The 21,687-nt window shown below is 32.8% G+C and overlaps 2 protein-coding genes across 3 annotated transcripts; one reads left to right on the forward strand and one right to left on the reverse strand.

Moving 5' to 3' along the window:
- Positions 1 to 9,744: 9,744 nt before the first annotated feature.
- On the forward strand, positions 9,745 to 10,602 carry LOC129298667 (uncharacterized). Its single transcript, XM_054937089.1, has one exon. It carries the CDS (start codon positions 10,029 to 10,031, stop codon positions 10,368 to 10,370), a length of 342 nt encoding a protein of 113 aa, XP_054793064.1. The 5' UTR covers positions 9,745 to 10,028; the 3' UTR covers positions 10,371 to 10,602.
- Positions 10,603 to 16,174: 5,572 nt separating this feature from the next.
- LOC129303573 (homeobox protein knotted-1-like 3) lies at positions 16,175 to 20,168 on the reverse strand. 2 transcript variants are annotated; one of them, XM_054942971.1, is made up of 6 exons: positions 19,017 to 20,168; positions 18,114 to 18,234; positions 17,360 to 17,550; positions 17,123 to 17,254; positions 16,766 to 16,902; positions 16,175 to 16,690 (listed from the first exon to the last, which is right to left on the reverse strand). In XM_054942971.1, the coding sequence occupies exons 1-6, from the start codon at positions 19,785 to 19,787 to the stop codon at positions 16,651 to 16,653; spliced, it is 1,392 nt and encodes a 463-aa protein (XP_054798946.1). In that variant the 5' UTR covers positions 19,788 to 20,168; the 3' UTR covers positions 16,175 to 16,650. The 2 variants fall into 2 exon arrangements, with proteins under 2 accessions (XP_054798946.1, XP_054798947.1); XM_054942972.1 differs by having other exon boundaries at positions 16,175 to 16,682; positions 19,017 to 20,166.
- Between the last annotated feature and the right edge of the window lie 1,519 nt (positions 20,169 to 21,687).

The raw sequence follows: 21,687 nt of genomic DNA on the forward strand, positions 1-21,687 counted from the left end.
TTTGGGGGAATGCCCCTCCTCCCTCCCCTTTCCTTAAACCAAACAGAGCTTTAGTATATGTATATTTCTCTCTCTCATCTTCTAAATCATTGAAAATGATTGTTTTATTCAAAAAGAAAAAAAGTTCCAGTGTTTGTTTTTGTCATAAATGGTAGAGCCAACGAACCTGATTGTATATCTATCGAAGCGTGGAAATGTTTAGGTGAAGAAGGGATGAGATAGTTAACTAAGTTATTTAATGTGATTTTACGGTCCAAGAAAATGCCTGATGAGTGGAGGAGAAGTACATTAATTCCTATTTATAAAAATAAAGGAGATATTCAGAATTGTACTAACTATAAAGGGATTAAACTCATGAGCCACACAATAAAATTGTGGGAGAAATTAATTGAGCACAGGTTGAGATTGGAGACAAGTATTTCTGAGAATCAATTTAGTTTTATGCCAGGTAGATCAACTACAGAGGTGATTTATCTACTAATGGGATTAATGGAAAGTATCGTTGTAAAGATAAAGATCTATACATGGTTTTTATTGATTTGGAAAAAGATTATGACCGTATACCAAGAGAAGTGCTTTGGAAAACGTTGGAAAAAAAGGAAGTACGGATTGCTTATATTAAAGCCATACAAGATATGTATGAGGGGGTAAAAACTAGTATAAGAATGCCTAGTGGTCAAACAAATGATTTTCCTATAAAGATTGGACTACATCAGGGATCATCTCTGAGTCCTTATTTGTTTAACTTGATTTTAAATGTTTTGACGGAACATATTCAAGAGGAAATCCCGAAATGTATGCTCTTTGCGGATGATATAGTTCTTATAGCAGAGACAAGAGAAGAGGTTAATTGCAAACTTGAGTTATAGATGAGGATATTAGAGTCGAAAGGTTTTCGTCTGAGTAGAAGTAAGACGGAATATTTATATTGTAAATTTGGTAAAGGACTATTCGACAATAATTTGGAAGTGAAATTGGGAGATCAAATTATACCTCAAGTGGAAAAGTTTAAATATTTGAGAGCCATTATTCAAAATGATGGCAAAATCAGTGGAGATATTTCACATAGAATTCAAGTTGGGTGGTTTAATTAAAAGCTAAAGGAGTTATTTGTGACCGTAAGGTGCCTAATAAACTTAAAGGAAAGTTTTATCGCACTGCTATCAGACTGGCAATGTTATATAGTAGTGAATGCTGGGTTCTAACGGGACAGCAAGAGCATAAAGTTGGAGTAGCAGAGATGAGAATGTTATGATGGATGTGCGGACATACACGTAAAGATAAAATTCGAAATGAGCACGTACGCGAAAAAGTGAGGGTGGCACCTATTAAAGAAAAAATGGTAGAAAATCGATTGAGATAGTTTGATCATGTACAAAGAAGACCAAGGGAGGCACCAATGAAAAGAGTGAAACATATAATTTTGAGTCCGATTAAGAGAGGTAGAGGAAGGCCTAAGAGAACACTCTTGGAAGTTGTTGAACGCGATATCTTAATTAATAATATTCTTAAAAGCTTGATAAACGATAGAGCACAATGCGTTTTGCAATCCATGTAGCCGACCCCACCTAGTGGGATAAAGGCTTGTTGTTGTTGTTTGTTTGTTTTTGCCATGTTACAGCTTGTTGCAATTCCAAATTACACGTGGTCACATTCAAAAAGAAAAAATTAGAATAGAAATGAAACCATTAATACCAACAATCAAAGAGTGGAAGTATAACAGAGCTGATTTCTTCCACCTTCCTACCCCTCTCTAAGCCAAGAAGGAGGATGGCTAAAGTTGTAGTCATATTCTGGCATTATTTGTGCATATTTAGTCATGGAGTCTGCCATTCCTCTTCTTTTTTTATGAGAAAATCTTCCTTCTTATTACCAGTTATTCCCATCTTAAACAAGCATGCAGTGGGGCATAACCAACATGAGAAGAACAAGTGAGAGAGTGGAGTGAGGGGTTTATGGAATTGATTTGATGCAATTTAATTAGAGGAAGAGGGAGGAGTCTGTGATCTGAATTGATGAAGATGACGAGGAGGGAGAGTAGATATGCTCAAACATTTAGGAACGATTTAATTATGTCATTATAATTGTAACTATATTGCCTCAAAAAAGATATTTTAAAAATTAAATCGATCATTGAATTTGTTAAAATGTCAATTCATGGTTCATCTGTGATTGACTATGATTGAACATTAATTGTGGTTAACCAAGGTTGAATCAAATACAATAACAATATATTTTAGTTAAATATTACACATTATAAATAAAAATGATATACCAAAATGTATTTTTAGGTGGTTTACGATAATGAAATTAAATTAAACTGAAATAGTCAAACATAATATGTGTATTATAATAAATGAAATAATAATTATAAAAAAATTAGCATTCCAAATAAATTGATATTTGTAAAATAATTTATTTATAAAGAATATAAACAAAATATTAAGGTATGCAAATAAGTAAAGATATTATTTAAAAAAAAAACTGATAACAAAATTGATCAAAAAAATAAAGAAAAAAACCTGATGACAAAAGTACATGGACTCAGCTAACCAGTATCTATATCCTACAAGCATCTCACTTGCACAGCTCCTCCATTCGATCATTTCACGTCAACTATAATAAAAAGGCAACGCACATGTCGCAAGCTTTTTGTCCATATATCACCTATTTCTAGATCACGCTTTTGAAGTTCAGTTGCGCACGCCTGAAAACTAGGTACTGTGTTTTATTCTTCTTTCCCATCCTCCGTTTATGATTTTCTTCCCTCCTCTTTTTTCTTTACCTATGGTTTCTTCTTCTTTCTTTTTTCTTGGACGTTAGGCATAGAAGATATAACATTTCCAATTTTAATTCTTTATTAATTAACAAGATAATCAAGGTTAAATTGCTAATTAAAGTTAGTGAATAACTAAGATTTATGTGCTATGTAGTTACAAAAAGTTAATAAATGTTTTGAGTTGTGATTTCAACCTTAAAATTAAGTTTGAAGTGAAGTTAGGTCATCTGAACATTAAAAAGTAAAAAAAAAACCAATGAAAAATGACTTTATTACCATATGCCGCGGCGTGCAATATAGGCATCGTGGTGCGTGGTACACGTGTCGCGGCACATAATTCATTTTTTACAAAAATAAGACACAAAACTCGTGTAAAAAAATAGAGGAAATGAAATAGAAAATGAGGAGGGCATAGAGAGCTCTGCTGGGGCTTCAATTTTAAAAAAAGTGAAGGTGTTTCTAAGCTACTGAACCCCAAAAGTAAATCTCCTAACTTGCTTCTTTTCCTTCCCACCCATTTTCTTTAAGTTTTGATCTAAGGTTTGTGTATGGGAATTGATACTTGGTCCATATAAATTATATGTTTAAATTTATTAACTTAAATGGAATTAATGAGAGTTATTTGAGGTATTTAAACTTGAAAATAATGGTTTACACATTTTGGTGTTTATGGGTATATTAATGGTCAAAAATGTCATTTACTGTAGTTGCTAGATTTGGTTGGGAGGCCATTGATAACAGTGTGAGAGTTTAACGAAGCTATTAGGAACTAAAGAGAGTTAATATACTCAATGAATAAGCATGAATGTAGGAAATAAGAACCTTAGGTATTTGAGAAGGGAAAAATTAGAGTTGGAATTGTGTGTTGGACAATGTTGATGAGTTTGGATTTGATTAATTATAGATTAATCATTCGGGCATCATATTTGGCTTGAAAAAGTAAGCTTGGAAGCGTATATTAAGAGGTAAATCTTTGATCCCTCAAAGGTTCAAGGTAATCGAAAGAACCCTATATTGAGTAGTTATTTGTTAATTGTGTTATATCATGAAAATGAGTATATGTGCATGTATATTTGAAACTGTGAATGTGAAAGCATACCATGAACTATATGAAAACATATTAACATTGATTTTATCATGAAATATGAATACAAAATAATTTTCAAACTATAAACGTGCATTAGAATGAGAAGTATATGATAGGTGACGTGCTGTTAGTGTACTTGTGTTAACTTATGAATATTGTATGACTAAATGAAAATTTAAGGTGTGTTGTGAAATTTAGAATTGAATAGGAGAATATTTATTAAGATAAATTGATGCTTGCTTGAGTAGTGTAATATTGTAAGCCCAACGTGTTGATAAAAGATAAATTAAATTGTGAAATAAGTGAGCATGGATATTGCATGATCATTTGGCAGGAATTTGCCTACGAGGAGGAGTATAAAATTCATATGATATTTATAGCTATCTTTTGGTGTACAAAAGTTAGCTTTGTCCTATTGTTTGTTGAGGGACTATTTCATAATTTGTTAAGGGACAAAAACTTAACTGTCTCCACCTGCTTGTTGGGGGAATTATGTCATGGTATACGACACCCTGGAGATTCAAAAAGCGGGGGAAGCCGTGGTTTGAGAATAAATGTTGGTAATCTTTGACCAAATAACACCTCATAATTGATGAGTTTGGATAGTCCGATCATGCAGACAGAGCCCTGATTAATATCATAGCTCACAGTTTCAGTCATAAGATATATGGAGGAATTAATTATGCATTTGTATGCGTATCCAACGTGCCACATGATTTTTAAATTTGTGACAAATCATGACAATGAATACGCCATTGTTATATGATTATCTATATTGTGGTAATGTGCATTGAAATTGTGAATTCGAGTAACTGTTAGTGGGTATTATGGTAATATATCTTGAGATTTGAAATGTGAATTATGAAAATAAATTTAATTGTGAAACTCCAACTTGTTTTTTGTATAACCACATATTTTTGAGTAATTAACTTCCTTTTATGTGTTTTTATCAATTGATATGTAATTGCATAAGGTAGATATACTTTAATTATTAAGTGATTGTACTTACTCATTCCTTTCAAAAATTTATAGCTCTAGCTTCAGTGCTAAAAAGGAAAAAGCTCTAGAGCTTAGAAATGTTGAATTCATACTATAAAACCTTTTACTTCCATTTATTTTATGTAATAGGTAAAATATTACCAACTAGGGCGCATTATGTATACGCTTGTACTTATTATTATTTGTGATTTTGGAATGTATTTTGATTATTGAAATGTGTGTGTAAATTTGATTAAGTATTAACAGGGTCAAAATACTAATACAAGTGTAAGAGATATAGTTATATTGTTGAATTTAAAATTCACTTATTTATGCAATGCTAAAATCTTTTCTTTCTGTTTTTGAAAAATAGGTTGAAAATATCAATCCAAATAATTAAAAATTAAAATTTTTAATTACGAATAAATATTTAAATATTAAATATAATTTTTAGATTGTAATGGATATTTTTATTTATAACTGTTTAAATCGATAATTACAACTTATTTAAAAAAATTGTCAAAAATATAAGTGTCATTTTCTCCATTTTTAATGCACGTGCTCTTATTCTAGAAGAGATTCCCAAGCAACAAATACGAAAATCTACTCTCCATTATCTTTACTCAACTGTTTTGATCGTATTTTATGCACTGGTGTAGTTTGCAAAATGAAAAAAAAAAAAACAATTATAATGTGTTATTCACCATACATTGAATATAACATGAAAATCACGTGCTATCAAGCATTAAACTAGAACTTCTCACAAACACACGCTCACATGATGTCAAAAAAAAGAGAGAGAGGAAAAAATGGGTGATTTTTTTTTTTAACCCCGTACATCATATGTGAAATTTTCTCGTTTTAGTTATGTATAAAGTACCAATTGATTCCTATAAAAAATGTATTGATTGATACTATGTTGGCCGATGATCAAGGACGGATCCAGAACTGTACACACGGGGGCCAAAGTGAAAGTTTAAAATTTAAAATTTTTTACAATGAAGGGCTAAAATGAACTTTAAAATTTTTTATAAGAAAAAACAAAAATTTTTAAAGGAAAAAAAAATCTGGAGGGTAAGTCGTTGCCCTCATGTAGATCCTATTAGTTAGCCAACTATAGAAAATAAAATTGATAGACATATTATGTTAATATTCATGAAAAAATTAAAGGGTAATTTGAAAATTACACAAGTAAAAAAATATGTTAATATGAGATAATAAAAATAATTTTTTAATATTAGTCATCAACGTCACATGCGCTTTAATTTTCCTGACAAGATAAAAAGAAGGGGGCATAACCAAAAAAAGGTTAAAAAAATTGAAAAAGTAATTAATTTATATATATATATATATATATATATAAGATGTTGATAAGAGCTTAATGTGAGTTAAGTTTTATTTGATTGGAGAGAAGGGGAGAGGAGGGAAGGATCCATCCAATTTGAGAAGAGGCTATAATTTTTCCTTTCCTTATTTGGTAAGGTTTTTTTTACCCCTTCCCTCCAATCAAATACTATTTTAATTATTGCCTGCTATATAATTATTCTCAAGCCACCACCTGCATGGATTCCCCCGGCTCGGGTTGGTCAGGTCAACTAGCTATCATTGTTGGAAAATAAAAAAGGCAAATCAGCTGTGATCCCTTTGTAGCTGTTGGTGTACTTGTTTTGTCCCGCACAACTCTGGGCTGTGAACTTCTGAAAGGACCGTTACGTGTTAATCTCAGAGCCCAATATAATCAAGCTCGATTCTTACCAAATGACACACATAGACCGCCCATATTTTTCTGTTTTTTATTTTTTATTTTTACTTTGCTTACATTGGCCCATGAACATTAAACCAGAAAGAATGGGGAGAGAAACAAGAAAAACAGACTCTGAACTGAGATAGTTACAATCCATAATTGGACATCGCCCTGAATTGATTGACAGCACAGGACGTAACTGTTATGCAATATACAATTTCCAAAAATAGTTATAAATTCCATCAATCTACAGCTACAAAGTTGATGAGAATCAAACGATAACGATCGTTAATGTTCACATCCGATGAAGTAATAGCTATTCACAACAAGATTTTAGCGATGCAGTGACAAAATAGCAACAAGGTGACGAGAACGTTAGAGAAAGTTGTTGGTGCCGACTAAACTTAGACGTTCTAAACCCAAATACACATAACTTATCCCATTCTCTTCCCCGCACTGAACCTGGATCACATATTGAAGGAGGATCAAGATGGTGCGATCCAAATGATAGGAAAAAGGAGCAAAACAGGAATCATGAGAATGGAAAAGGCGAGTCGGCGAGAATGGTGGTTGAGGCATAAGCTAAAATTGAGGCTGAGGGTGTGTTGTTTGTGTGGCGGCATGGTTGAGAGGCATCAGGAGTACAAGCACCTAGAAGAGATCAAGAGCCCAGGAAGAGCCTCACCTGCAGCATGGCGCAAGAGATCCGACCCGAAAAGCCGAAGCATGAAGTGGCGGAAGCAGCATCATCGCCGGTTTCGATCTGCAGATTTTACGTACGACCCTTCAAGCTATGCCCTGAATTTCCAGGACGATGACACTGGCCTCCATGATCGTAATTTTCCGTCCAGGTTCTCGGTCTTCCCTCACACGCCCTCATCCTCGGCACCGCCCCCTCTACGAATGTGATTGTGATTATTTCAGAATTCTGCTTTACTTTCACTCACCCTCCCTCCTCCTCCATTCCACCATCTCATACTCTGATACGGTTTTTTATTTTTTTTTCCTTTTAATTTTCTCAGTACCAGCATGCTCCCTCCATTTTTCAATAAAAAAATAATTAATTCATACAGTGTAATCAAGTTGGCTAAATGTAATAATTGTGTCAAAAATTAAAAAATTTGGATTGAATTATCCATATAATTAATGAAACAAATGTGTTTAGTGAAAAAATATTAACTTTATAAGTGATAATTTTAAAAAATGTAGTAAATATTTTTTAAAATTTATAATTTTGTTTATAAATAAAAAAAAGAAAAAATATGATAATCATATTTAAAAACAGAGAAAGTGTTACTCTAACTGGAAAAAAAAATTGGGCCGTTTTTTTTTTGCGTTTTTTACTGCACACTATTTTGTTTCTGGTTTTATGATTTTGCAAAAAGTCTCGGGTGTTCAGGCGCATAGGCATGCTGTAATTATTTTTATTTTTAATTAAATCAAAATAAGTAAATTTAAAATTTAAAAAATAAGTTAAGAGCGTCCATAATAAGGATTAGTCATGGGATAAGTAATTGGTGAATACCCACTAATTCTGTTTCAACTTTCAGTTCAAGAAACGCGTTAGATATATTGTCCTAAGCTACTCAACGCTGCAACAGTGTCGTTTAGGCAATTTGCAAAGTCAAGCACCATCAGGATAATGGTATTTTGAAAGGATTTGGCGCATGAATAATTATAGTCTTCAAATTGGACGCTTGAATTTATTCATCCCGTAATACCAACATAAAATTTATGAACAAGTTCTCATTTTACAAATTGTGAATAATACGGCTTTATAATTATATATATATATATATAAGCTTCGTATCTAGTTTAATAAATAATAATTACGATTTCTCTCAATAAGAAAATTATTTAAATCAAAAAAAAAATTATAAAATTTATTGTAAAGAAAAATTAAGAGAATAGTATTATTTGATACCAAATAAAGCTATTCTTTCAATTCAGGATTTCGTTGGCAAAATAGTTATAATAATTCAGGATTTCACTATTTTCCTAAGCCCTTGGAACCATGCATGTACGGCCTGAAAAACGCATGCATTTTAAGTTGGTGTACGAAACATAATCAGATTTGAATTAGATGGACAACGTTAGGATGGGCTGGCCCATTTATTGTTTTAAAAAAGAAATTGGATCCTATCTTGTTCTTGTTTTAGGCCAGAAGGATCCTGTCCTATTAGGATTGAGTCCTATACATGAATGTCCAGGTGGACCAGGTCCCATTTGTTCGAGTATTTTTTTTCCAGGGAATATTTATAAAAATACGAAACTATATAAAAATATCTTAAAATTTAAAAATAAAAAAGAAATTCAATATTTTACTAGATATACAAGAATATCTTAAAATATGAAAATTAATAACTAATAAATGTTTTTTGTGCTAAGCGTAAAATATTTTGTGTTTTTTTTTAAAGCTTTATGAAATAAAGAGGTTTTGATAGAATTTTACGCTTATTTGGCCAGAATAAAAATCATTTCCTGTAAAATTATTATATTATTTGAAAATGGATTGTTTTTTAAGCTTAAGCAAACATTAAGGTGCTTTCTGAATAATTATCAAAATATAAAAAGTAACACTGTAAAATAATTTTATAGCTGTGAAAGAAAAAAAAAATAAAGACCGGTATTCATCGCTTTTTAAATATTGATTGCAGAATAATTGTTATTTTCCTATTAAATTAATTATTTTATTTAGAAAAATTTCTGTTAATTAAGTGTCATTTATCATGTTTTTAGTCTTTGAGGATTATCCTGAAACATCTCAATATCTGCACTGGATAAATTTAATCTGAAAAATATTTATACAAATAAAAGTCCTAAGGGAATCCAGCTCTGCAGGAAGCCAATTTCGTCCATCCTACTCTAACAACTACTTAAGGACAAATAAGCAGATCTAAACAGGACAATATTAAAATAAAAAAGTTAATATAGTACTCAACAGAAAAATCAAAGAATTTTTTTCTTTTCTTGAGAAAAAGGTGGTTGTTATCATTATCAAATATCAGTAGGAGGACAAAGGACGTGTTTGGATCCAATCTGTAGATTAACAGGCGCCACATAACCCTCAGCTCTGGCCGGCACACGTAGTCTTCCTAACGTGCCAAGTCCATCTTTCCAGAAAACTAGTGCTCAACTTCACCCGCGCCTGTCACAGAAGTCCACAGACAGCCCAACCACAGCTTGACACCTCACCCGATACCACAATACCAAAACTACTAACGTCATGTGGCGCTTTAGCATTGGCCCATCTGATTTCCGGAAGCACCGATCTAGTTTTGGGATTCATTTAAAACTGGCAGCAACGTGAAAAGGAGTTCAGGAAGACGAACTCCTACATTTTTATACAACTTAAATAGCCTCAGTGCTCTTCTTCGAGGCTTGCATTTCATTAGTGACAGCCCAAAGAAAAAAAAATTAAATCAGAAAGCACGGCGGCCATGGTTGAAGATTTATCAGAGCAGGGTAACGACTACGAAGAAGACGTGGGGACGTGCGGTGTTTCTTGTGGCTGCTTCAGGGGAATGATATGTTCTTCGTGGCGGCGTTCAGGCGGATATGTGTTGTGTCAGAAGGAGGAAGCAGGAGGAGAAGTGGTGAAAGAGAAGTGGTGGGAGAAGAAGATGAAGAAGGTGAAGGTATTATCAGAGTTATTGGGAGGGCCAAAGTGGAAGAACATTCTGCGACACAGGTTCAGAGTCAGAACGAGCCAAAAGATGAAGAGAATGCAGTTTCAGTATGATCCAAAGAGTTATGCACTCAACTTTGATGAGGCTTGTTGATTTTTCAGCTCGCTTCGCCGGTCCTGTCGACACTCCAGAATGATATGGCGTCGTTGGTGGCCGGGTTCAGGTCTATGTTTCTCTTGTAATTAATTTTCCTTATTTCGAGAGATCAAACATTAATTTTCATGTAACTTTTTGTCCCCAGAAATATTTGCATATAACTTCAATTATTTTATGTATCATGCTATCATTGAGATTTAATTTAATTATCTCTCCCTTTTTTTTCCAATCATACTGAAATTATATTAGCGGCAAAAAACTAAAAATCGATTATGTTAACAGGAGGGAAACATCCCTCATCACCTTTCGAACCTTGTATGGGAATGTTTATTTGTATATAATTTAGAGGGTGATGAAATTAAAGATAAAAGATATATATATATATATATAACGAATTGGTGTATATAACGAATTAGTGTAGTATATTCATAACATAACATATGAACAGTAAGAACTAGCATTTTTATTGAGACTAGAACTCATAGGGAAGAAAATAGATTTATGGATGGAATCAAATATGCAGTATTTACAGACAAAAGTATTCGGTTATTGAGAAAAAATTAATATACTTTTAATGTCGAATCAGGATCAACTAGGATAGAAATAAAGCATTGGATCGAACTCTTTTTTGGTGTCAAGATAATAGCTATGAATAGTCATCGACTCCCGGTAAAGGGTAGAAGAATGGGACCTATTATGGGACATACAATGCATTACAGACGTATGATCATTACGCTTCAACCGGGTTATTCTATTCCACCTCTTAGAAAGAAAAGAACTTAAATCAAAATACTTAATAGCATGGCGATACATTTATACAAAACTTCTACCCCGAGCACACAATGTAGCCGTAGACAATCAAGTGAAATCCAATCCATGAAATAATTTGATCTATGGACAGCATCGTTGTGGTAAAGGTCGTAATGCCAGAGGAATCATTACCGCAGGGCATAGAGGGGGAGGTCATAAGCATCTATATCGTAAAATCAATTTTCGATGAAATGAAAAAGACATATATGATAAAATCATAACCATAGAATACGACCCTAATATATATATCATCAAAACAGTGAGAATTCTTTGCTAGGTAATCTGCATAAACATAAACATTCTTCTCCTTTAATCTCTTTGATCACTAGTATCTGGGAATGTTTATTTGTATATAATTTTATTTCTTTTGCATATACCATGTCACCAGTAACTTACGTTTTCCTTATAAATTAGGAGCGATTAAATCCTTGCTGACATCTCACCCCATGTTTGAAGTAGTTGCAATTGGCTTACCGTAATTTTAGTTACCTTCAATTTGACTAACATCTTTAATTTGTTCTTTGCCAAACACTAACTATCTGTATATAATCTTATTTTTTAAAAAACAGTAAATATTTTTATTTATTTTAATATACACTTAATATTATACATAATATCATTAATTCAACTCTAGATCACGTGTAATCTTTATGACTTTTAAAACAAGAAAAAATCCAGTTAGACTTTTAACTCATCAATTATTTCACTGATATAACGTAATACTCCCTTCATCTTAAATTATAAAATATTTTTGGATAAAATTTTACATACCAATAACTCTTATTAAATACACTTAACAACTTTATTTTTTTAAAATAAAAATATAAACTTTCAAAAATATCATTCATTTAATAACCTTAAATCTACACCTAATTAGTATTAAATAGAGAGAAAATGAATAGTATTGAAATAAGCATATTTAATAAAATTTTAATTTTCTCAAAGTATGTTATATTTTGGGGTAACAAATCTCCCCCAAAGGTATTGATCTATCTGCGCATATAAGTTCAGAGAAATTATTGTCATATACGAATACTCTATACCACAAAGTTTAAGCATGCTATTAGCTATCTGTTTAAAAAACCAAAAAAAGTTTATGGGGGTGGATGGTTAATAATAAAATATTGCCTTCCATGCAATGACGGACCAAGAAACATTAATCAATAAAGGCAAAATTTATACTTAAAATAAATATTAATATGTTTATAAAATAAATAATTTTAGATATCTATTAAACTATATTAATGGTATGAGTTAATAAAATTAGATATTAAAAAATACATAAAACATAACATTATAATGACATAAAATATTCTCTTTATATAAATAATTTTATACTCCCTCCGTTTAAAAATATAAAGCATTTTTTGAAGAGTTAGATATTAAAAAATGTAAGACATTTTTAATATTTTGAGACGTAATCATCATTTTTTTCAAAAATGTACCTATTAATAGTGACTTTATATTTATTATAGGGTGTTTAATAAGGATAAATACAAAAAGATAAAATTAATTTAAAAGTAGATAATTACTTTATTAAGGGAAGAGATTCGGTTAAAAATATTTTATATTTTTTAATAAAAGGAGTATCTATTATAATCATATTTTAAAATTTCATTAAATAAAACTGACATACCTCTTTTATATTGTTGATAATTTTTTGTGATAAAATTTTTCATAAACAAATTTTTTCTAAACTTTTGCTTTTCATAAACACGTATAATTTTAGATAATGGGATGAGTAAATTTTTATAAGGGGATAAGTGAAATTTTTTAAAGTGAGGAAGCAATTGAAATTTTTTAAGAGAAACAACTAAAATTATTTTGCATCATCTTAAGTATTTTCTCCTTAAATTAATGGGGCAATTGCCCTCTATTATAAAACGTGAGTCCATCCCCACTTCCGTTGATAAAATAATTGACTGATTGATGGCAAGGAATTACCGGCACACTTTTAAATTCTTTGAGGGGGTTTATCATTAATTTTAAATGTAGGGAAACTATTCTCCCACGTGTCAAAAGTTTTATAAACTTTTATAATTTTCCCCTTATTTATCCATCAAAACCCGGATTTTATCCTATAATGTTTTAATGCCCCGTAAGTCCATTTTGAATTACAGAAACAAATTATTATAAATAAAAATAGCACTCCTTCTAAGACAGAGTTAAAATGTAAGGATAAAAATAAAACAGCAATAAATAAATAAAATAGGACATATCTCTTATACAAAAATTCAAGCAGCATTTTTTTGGATAAGGCCTTTCTGACTGAGCGAATTTTTCCAATGTACTATTATAATCAGATTCGAATAAAAATGGAATTTCATGAATATATTTGCTTGGATAAATGAGAGTGAAAGAGAGGGGGGGTCAGTTGTCTATATATTTCACACCCTTCTAACATATATGTATACATACAACTTGATTGGATTTTGAATGTTAGTAATTACTTTTCGATCTACTTTTAATTGAGATGTAAAAGGAAATAAAATAGAAATATGAATTAATAAATACTATCACTATCCATATAAAAACCGATAAATTAACTTTTTATCCAAAATCTATTTATCTTTTTCATGCCAATCTAAATATCCATTTTGATAACATATATATATATATATACATAAAATCTACTGGGAACGTTCACATTCTGATTTCTTTAAAAATAGCCAATACTTCGTATAAAAAATAATGAATTCGAACTGTTTAAATTTCATCCCAATCTCATCAGCGGAAATTCACACACACACACACATAAAAGAGGGAGAGGGCAGAGCACCGGTATATATACATTTCCTTTTATTTGGAGGTTGACTCGTACTTGGATTCGTGACAAAGCAAGAAGAAGCAAATTATAATTTATCAACACCCATGAACAAGGAAAAAAAGGAAGAAAAGGAACAGCAAGTGAAACACAAGCGGTGGCCAATGAAAGTGAAGCAGATGAAGGTTTTGGGACGAGGGTCATTGGAGTGGAAGAATTTTCTGCAATGCAGGCTCAGGTTCATGAGAATGAATAAGAAATCCAGGACGCTACAGCTTCAATATGATCCTGAGAGCTATGCTCTTAATTTTGATGATGGCTCGCACAACGCTAGTGATGCTGCTTTTGTTACTTTCTCAGCTCGATTTATTCTCAAATCCTGCTGTCCTCAATAATTTTGGATGCTGACAATTCATGCAATTTATCATGTGCGTACGTACTTGAGCTTAACATCAGTTTTTAGATCTGATTCTTCTGGAACTATTTATTTCGCTAGTCCCTTTCATTATCTGGCCATTTACCCACGTCATGTGTATATATCATTCTTGATACAAATTTCTTAAGTTTTGGTTTGACACACCATTTATGGGCATTTGACTGAACGAATATTAGCTTTGAAATAGGTTAAGTGATGATCAACGAAGAAATTGCACCGCTGGTAAAAGTGAAGAGTTGAGAATAACTCTGACTTATGATAAGTTTTCCAATGTCTAGTTTAACTCAAATAAGTTTCATATGAAAATCTCGTAATTTTTGAATGGCATTTTTTTATTGAACTGAATTTAAGGACCCTCCATATCCAATCACATTCATCCATTTAATAATTAATTTGGTTTAATGGTGTGAGATTAATAATTATGAGATTAAAATAAATACACTATTAATTTAATGATTTTCATAAATAAGCATTATGAACTTATTTTTAAAAATATTTAAGTGATAATAGTGAATAATCTATTTATTTTAATATTATTATTGGCAATTTTAAACCATTAAATCAAGACAATATTTAAATGAATGAATGAGATTGAGTATAGAGAGATATATTAAAAGGATACAAATCCAGATCCTTAAATTTAAATATGGTATGTGTGATATAGCTAGATAGATGATATTCTATTCATATTCACGCCATGTACCAAGATTGACATTTATAGCAAGATTCTTTCGCCCTTGATACAAATAATACCCTTGTAAAGTTATAATTTCATTATCCATCAGTATGCCAGTATATTATTATAAGGGGATGATATTTGAGGACCAAAGATAAAATTGATTCCAATTTAGGATCACAACATTTGGGAATTACAAATCCAGGCATTAATTCTAATTTGGAACTCAGATTCCAATTTTTATACTAAGGGTAATTGGGTAAATTTCTTCCCTATAAAAATGATATCTCCCATCTACACACACAAAATTTCACGAGCAGTTTCTTTAACTGAAATCTCTTATCTCATATTTTAAGAACATTGATTAACAAGCCTCTCTCTGTTTTTTTTTTTTTTTTAAAGAAACTCCTGTTGAATATTTGATGAATCTTGAAAGAATCAAACCTTCTGGACAAATAAGCAATCTTGACAACGTGAAACGAGCAGTCCACAAAAATATATCTGAATCAAATTTAACTGTCCGAGACCGAGAATGAAAATAACCTTGAAATTATGTATTCCTTAATTGATTTTCAAATAATTTTTTTAAAAAAAAAACCATGGCAATGAAGGGTGTTATTAAGGTGGGGTGAAACCTTTTTTCTCTTTTCTTTCCTTTTCAATTTCTAATCCAATTTCAATATTTATCATAAAATTTATTTTCGTAGTTATTACAAAAAATATAAGCAATATATATTTTGATACACTTAACAAATACATTTTAATTTTTACAAAGTAAAGATTACACTTTTATTAATCAAGATTAAAATACATCTTTAAAATCATTTTACCGTATTTTAAAACTTAAACAATAAATATTTTTTTGTCAAAAAATATCTATAACAATACACTTAAATGTACATATGATCTCTTAATAGAAATAATAACAAACTAATTCTTAAGAAATTAATAAATACTTAACATATATTATGTATAAACCAAAAAAGATTCATTAGAGCCAAGCCCAAGCCCAAGACTGAATATTCAAAAAATTACAACTTATCTAAGCTGAGCGCTAATTTATTTTTAGATTTGACTCGAATTTGCGGCTCAAATTATAAAGTATCATCACCCCATAAACTCGAAAACTGCAAATATTAAATACTTACTGTATACTGTATGACAATTTGACTACAACTCGAAAACTAAAAACAGTATGATTGTAAAGGAAAAATGCACAGATTATTACTGTACACGCACAACCCCGGACCACTAATCGTGTTTATATAATATTATATCCCACAAGCATTATATAACACGTGAACAAAAATCATAATCCCGCGAAGTATATAATTTGTAATCCAACTTCCTAAGTATGTTGCGCCCTCCTCCAACCCACCCCAATGCACTGCTTAAACTAATCTACACTCTGCAGACTAGGATTCATACTTTAAAATGGCTGATGAAGATCTCGATATAGATCCTTACTCTGGTACTCCAATCAAACCAATCACAAATCTACTCCTTTCTCACTTCATTTCCAGGCACCATGACTGATCCAGGAGAAAGAATATACGGGGCATACTCCGGGATCCTTCGAGATTTCCCTCATTTAAATGTAACGATCCGCGTTACTGTTATCACCTGCATTACTTATTTTCAAATTAAGGTTGAGACAAAGCTCGAGAATATTGGAGAAATTAAGGGTTTGTTTTGACAAGATATACCTCTTGCGCTTGCTCTTCAAAACCGTAGAGGTGGAGGGATTGCTGTGCCAGTTTCTCTTCCTTTGGTTGATGAACCAATTGTTAATCTGCTTCAATTGCAAACCAGTTTCCTGAACCAACCTTGCCTTATCTTCCTCCTGAACAGAGCACCCAATTGATTTTTCATCAGAAAAAATTTTCTTGAGTCAATTTGTGAGACGCGTCAAATATTATAAAAAGTCGCCCGTCAAACTCCCATGAAGCTCCCAATTTGGAAACTAATATTTGTGCTAAATTGTGGGTAGCTTATGCTGTCGTTTACATTCTGGGACAAATGTGTACGATGTATGTAGTTGGGGTCTGATTAGACAAACCTACCGTTGGGTAAGGCCACTTAGAATGTGATTGCCACCAAGCTTTAAGAACAGAGGTTGTGTCACCGGGAAGCTTCCCAGCTCGTCTCTTGCGCAAAATTTCCTCTCTTATGTCGACAATTTTCTCCTTGTAACCCTAAATTTCAAAAATTGAAAAAAAACAAAAAGGGAAGAAGTTGGGCCAAAGAGTCACATGGGAAGAGATTGAAAAGAAGATGGGAATCAGCACAGCATTTATTACCTGTTTGAGTTCATGCTTTAATTCCTGCCTCACACGCTCCATGAGGGACCTCTCATTCTCCGTTGGAATAAGGGGGCCAAATCCCATGTCCGAACCATCCAAGCTACCATCAAACAAGTTGGCATCACTGTCTACCTGGTCGTCTTCATCGTCTGACATTGTTGCCCCTGTGCCTTCTCCTGGTGAAACTCCTGTTCATGCACCATGTGCCAGCATTTATAACCTCACCACTCATCTATTTCAAATACTAGTATGAGCTATCAAGTTGAAGGATGATCTAAGGGTGAAAGCTTCGCTGTTCGTTCCAAGTATTACTATACTACTCGTAATACGTGCTCAAAACTGTATCATCACTCTGTTTTGTCTTGGAGGCAACAAACCGTCAGACGTCAGTGCTCATTTAAGGCCAGAAAAAAGCGGGCAAAATGCATCGATTACTCCTTTTATACCCCCTACAGACAATTCACAGTTATCTGACCCCTTCGTTTTTTCTCCAGCGATTTGCTCATTAGTGACTAAAAAATTAGCTGCATTAAAATTTGCTGGTTGTTCCTCGGAAGCTGGAACTACTAAGCCACAAAAAATTTAAGAGTATGCAGCAAACATAATTGTGGGAAAATGTGATACGTGACAAGCCAGATGACTAAAAAAATTACAATGGAACTGGTTAATTTCCTTCTACTTCTAGCATGCAACAGCCAGATTAGAGCTACTCTGGGACGAAACAAAAATACCAAAAAGAGATCTTTCGAACCTGTTAGACTTTGTAAGGATTGCTCTATCTCCCAACAAGCCATCACTGCTTCCATTGCATGGACTCTGACATGCTGTTGAAGCTGTTCTTTGAATGAACAGAGCAACAAGACGTAGTGCGACTGCAGCATCGACAGAGTACATATCAAACTTTGTAACCATCTATAGATATCAAATTAAATAATCTTCTTTAACGCCCACCAGCTTTGCCTATTATGGCCGGAATGACAAGCCTAATAATCATATTAAATAATAATATATTTGGTTTCTGTTTCCTTTTTTCTACCACAGTCTCCAGGATCACTAGATTCAAAATTGGAAGTTAAATATTGAAAGCCTGTGGTAGAAGAATGGAAACAGAAACCAAATCTAAGAAAATTGACTGCTCAATTATTCATAAATCAAAGGCAATCCTCTCAAAGGTATACTCCGCCTAAGATGGAGATTAAAGATGATCCAAGTCAAATTCCAACAATTTACTATCCATTGACATCGTTCAGTAATCTCTCCGACGCATTAATACAAAATTTTACTCCTGCTGCATTTTCATGCTGAGCAAGAAACCCTGTTTTACATCCAGTTCCCAATTTGGGTTTAAAAATGTTCAATATTTTGAAGTTATTTATTTATTTTCCATTAATCGAACGAGTAGCCTCATATACTAGCCTTCAATCCATCAAGCTCGAACAATCATCCAAAAAGACATCAAATTCAAATTCTCCAAAGCAAGCAATTTCGAATTAATATCTTAACTGCAAACGAGAGAGTCTTTTAACCAGCTCCAGTTTATAGTTCTTCCCAAACATCGATGCGAAGAGCAATAACAGAATTTGGATTATCCTCAGAGAAAATTTTAATTTATTAATAGATAGTCAAATAAATGACACAGAATTCTAGAACATACCATGAACTGATCGAGTTCCTTGTCGTCCCCTACCATGCTCTGGCCCCCGTGCGCCAACGCCGAGTACTTGGCAACCACATTCTGCGACTGAGCCAGCTGAGCGTCGATTCTCGGCAACTGATCAACCGGCGTGGCGATCCGCAGGCACGCCACGTGTGCCGATAGCAGCTGCTCGTACAGCGGGTGGCCTAGAATCTCCGCCTTGAACCTAGCATTCTGCCAGCTCATCAAGCCGTCCCCAGTGGCACCGGCGCTATCCACTACCACCGCCTCGCCCTTGCTATTAAGGTTGTCGCCGGTGGCCTTTAAATCGGCAGACTCGGGGGACAGAGTCGCGCCCGCGATGAGAGAGTCCCCGGCGGTAACGTCGTCAATGACATCACTATGATTCCGGTTGAGGATCGGGCGTGCCAGCCATTGGCTGGAGGATTGGGAAGCAGCTCCTGTGGAGTCGGAGGCGGCGGTGTGGAGGTTGAGGAAATTGGTGGCGTTGGTATTGTTAGGAGCAGTGGTGTTACTGCTGTTGCCGTTATTGTTGTCGGCGTAGTGAGTTCGGAGGAGAGCGTTGTTGAGCCAATTGGGAGCGGTTTGAAGGGGGTGATGGTGTTGGTGGGGATCGGAGCCGGCCTTACTGACGGGGTCCTGCAATATCGTTCGCAAGGAGTTGTCAGTCAGCGCCTGGTTCTGCTGCTGCTGCGGAGGCTGATGAGATTGCTCCGTGAAATGATGGAGCGGTAGGTCTTGAGAGAGATGGTGGTTGTGGTACGCCATATCAGAAACACAGACCGAGTGGGCAACCTCAATATTTGGCTGTGAGTTCAGGCCATCGCTCCATGAAGAACCACAGAGAAGATATATTGGAAGGAGAGCGAGAGAGATGGGAGTGTTTGGCGAAGCAGTTGATGGATACAGAGACACAAGTGGCGTGTAATAATAGGCAAGGGAGGAATAAGAAGGAGTAGCAGACGGAGGAGAAGAAGAGAGGCGAGTATAGAGATTAGGGAGGGAAGAGACGAGGGGGCTTACTATAAACGAATATTAATGGTTACAAGAGACTAGAGAGGACTGTTTGACACCGAGACGAGGCGGTTTTGTCCTGCTGATAGTGGTTTTCAGATGTCTCTCGTGTGTTTGGTCGGAAAACTGCTTTTTGGCATAAAACCCCACTTTTGGTTCGTTTATTATTTATACCCATTTTTTACTGGAACCAAGTGTGAGTGATTTCGTCTTTCTATTCATATTTAGCATCCTAATATCTTCGTGCGTGATTTTATTGTTCATTCTTTCAGGTGAGCGGTAAATGTAAAACAAAAACACTCCCCACACCGGCATGTGGTATTGCTTCAGCAGAATTCTTGGTCATTGTGCTTTTTTCTCTCTTTACTACTTTTTTTTTTCTCCGCTCTTAAAATGAATCATCATTTATAACTTTTAAAGTGGTTAATCTTAATTCATTGTTTTTGTACCAACAAAAAATCTTAATTCATGGGTTCGTATGATTTCTGTTTTTAAAAGTTATCTTGTTTTAAAAAATCGTTTGAATATTTTTTTTTAAATTTAAATACCTATAAATTTATTATCATTTTAAAAAATAAAAAATAAAAATATTTTATACCTCTTCTACCTGAAGGCAAACCGTGAAATAACCAATGTAATGGGCAATAACCATTAAGCACCAGCTTGCTACTGCCACTAGTGGCCTTCTTAAATTCTAGAATTATTTTTAAATTAACATGATCAAATAGTTTGTCATGTTATTTTGAAAAGTGATTTTTAATAACAAGATACTCTTTCCGTCTTAAATTATAAGATACTTTTAAGAAAGATTTAGTGTTCCAAACTATAAGACTTTGATAAAAATAAGGTTTCATGATGATAGTTTTTTAATATTACCATTCTCATTTTTTTTTAATCAATAGAGTATTAAATAAAGGATATTTTTTAAATTTTATATTTTTATCTTAAAAAAGTAAGATTGTAAAGTGTATTTAATGAGCTTTATTGGTATGTAAAATTTTACCTAAAAGTGTCTTATAATTTAAGATGAAAGGAGTACATAACAAACCCAAACAATTTTGGAATCTCTTATTAAAAAAATATTTTTTTATCTGGTTCAAAATATAAGTATTTTTTTCATCTAATTTTGATTCAAAATATAAGTAACATAGTACATGTAAAAAAAATCATCTTATCCTTTATTTTTATTAACTTAAATATTTGTATAAGTGCATCCCTCACCCATCATAGAATACTTTAATACTCCATCCGTTAAAAAATATAAGGTATTTTTAATCAAATTTTACCCCCAACAGTTACCTACTTTTAAACTAACCCTATCTTTATATATTTATCTCTATTAAACACTTTACAATAAATATAAAGTCATTATTAATAAAAGTACTTTTAAAAAAAATACAATAATTGTACATTAAAATATTAAAAATATTTTATATTTTTAACGTCTAACTTTTAAAAAAATATTTTATATTTTTTAAGAGAGAGAGTAGTTGAAATTATGTTATTTATATTTTGAATTAGGGAGAATATACATAGATAGATGGTGCACAATTGTGTGGACTGCTTGAATTAACTATCATAAACTAGGTATGGGGGGCCTAGTTAATGTCCAAGCCAGAGCCAAAATGTCTTCCCTAAAACATGCTTCTTTCGA

This window comes from Prosopis cineraria, unplaced genomic scaffold (genome assembly GCF_029017545.1).
Source record: "Prosopis cineraria cultivar Desert tree isolate PC_DT_omini unplaced genomic scaffold, ASM2901754v1 PC2, whole genome shotgun sequence".
Classification (NCBI taxonomy): domain Eukaryota; kingdom Viridiplantae; phylum Streptophyta; class Magnoliopsida; order Fabales; family Fabaceae; genus Prosopis; species Prosopis cineraria.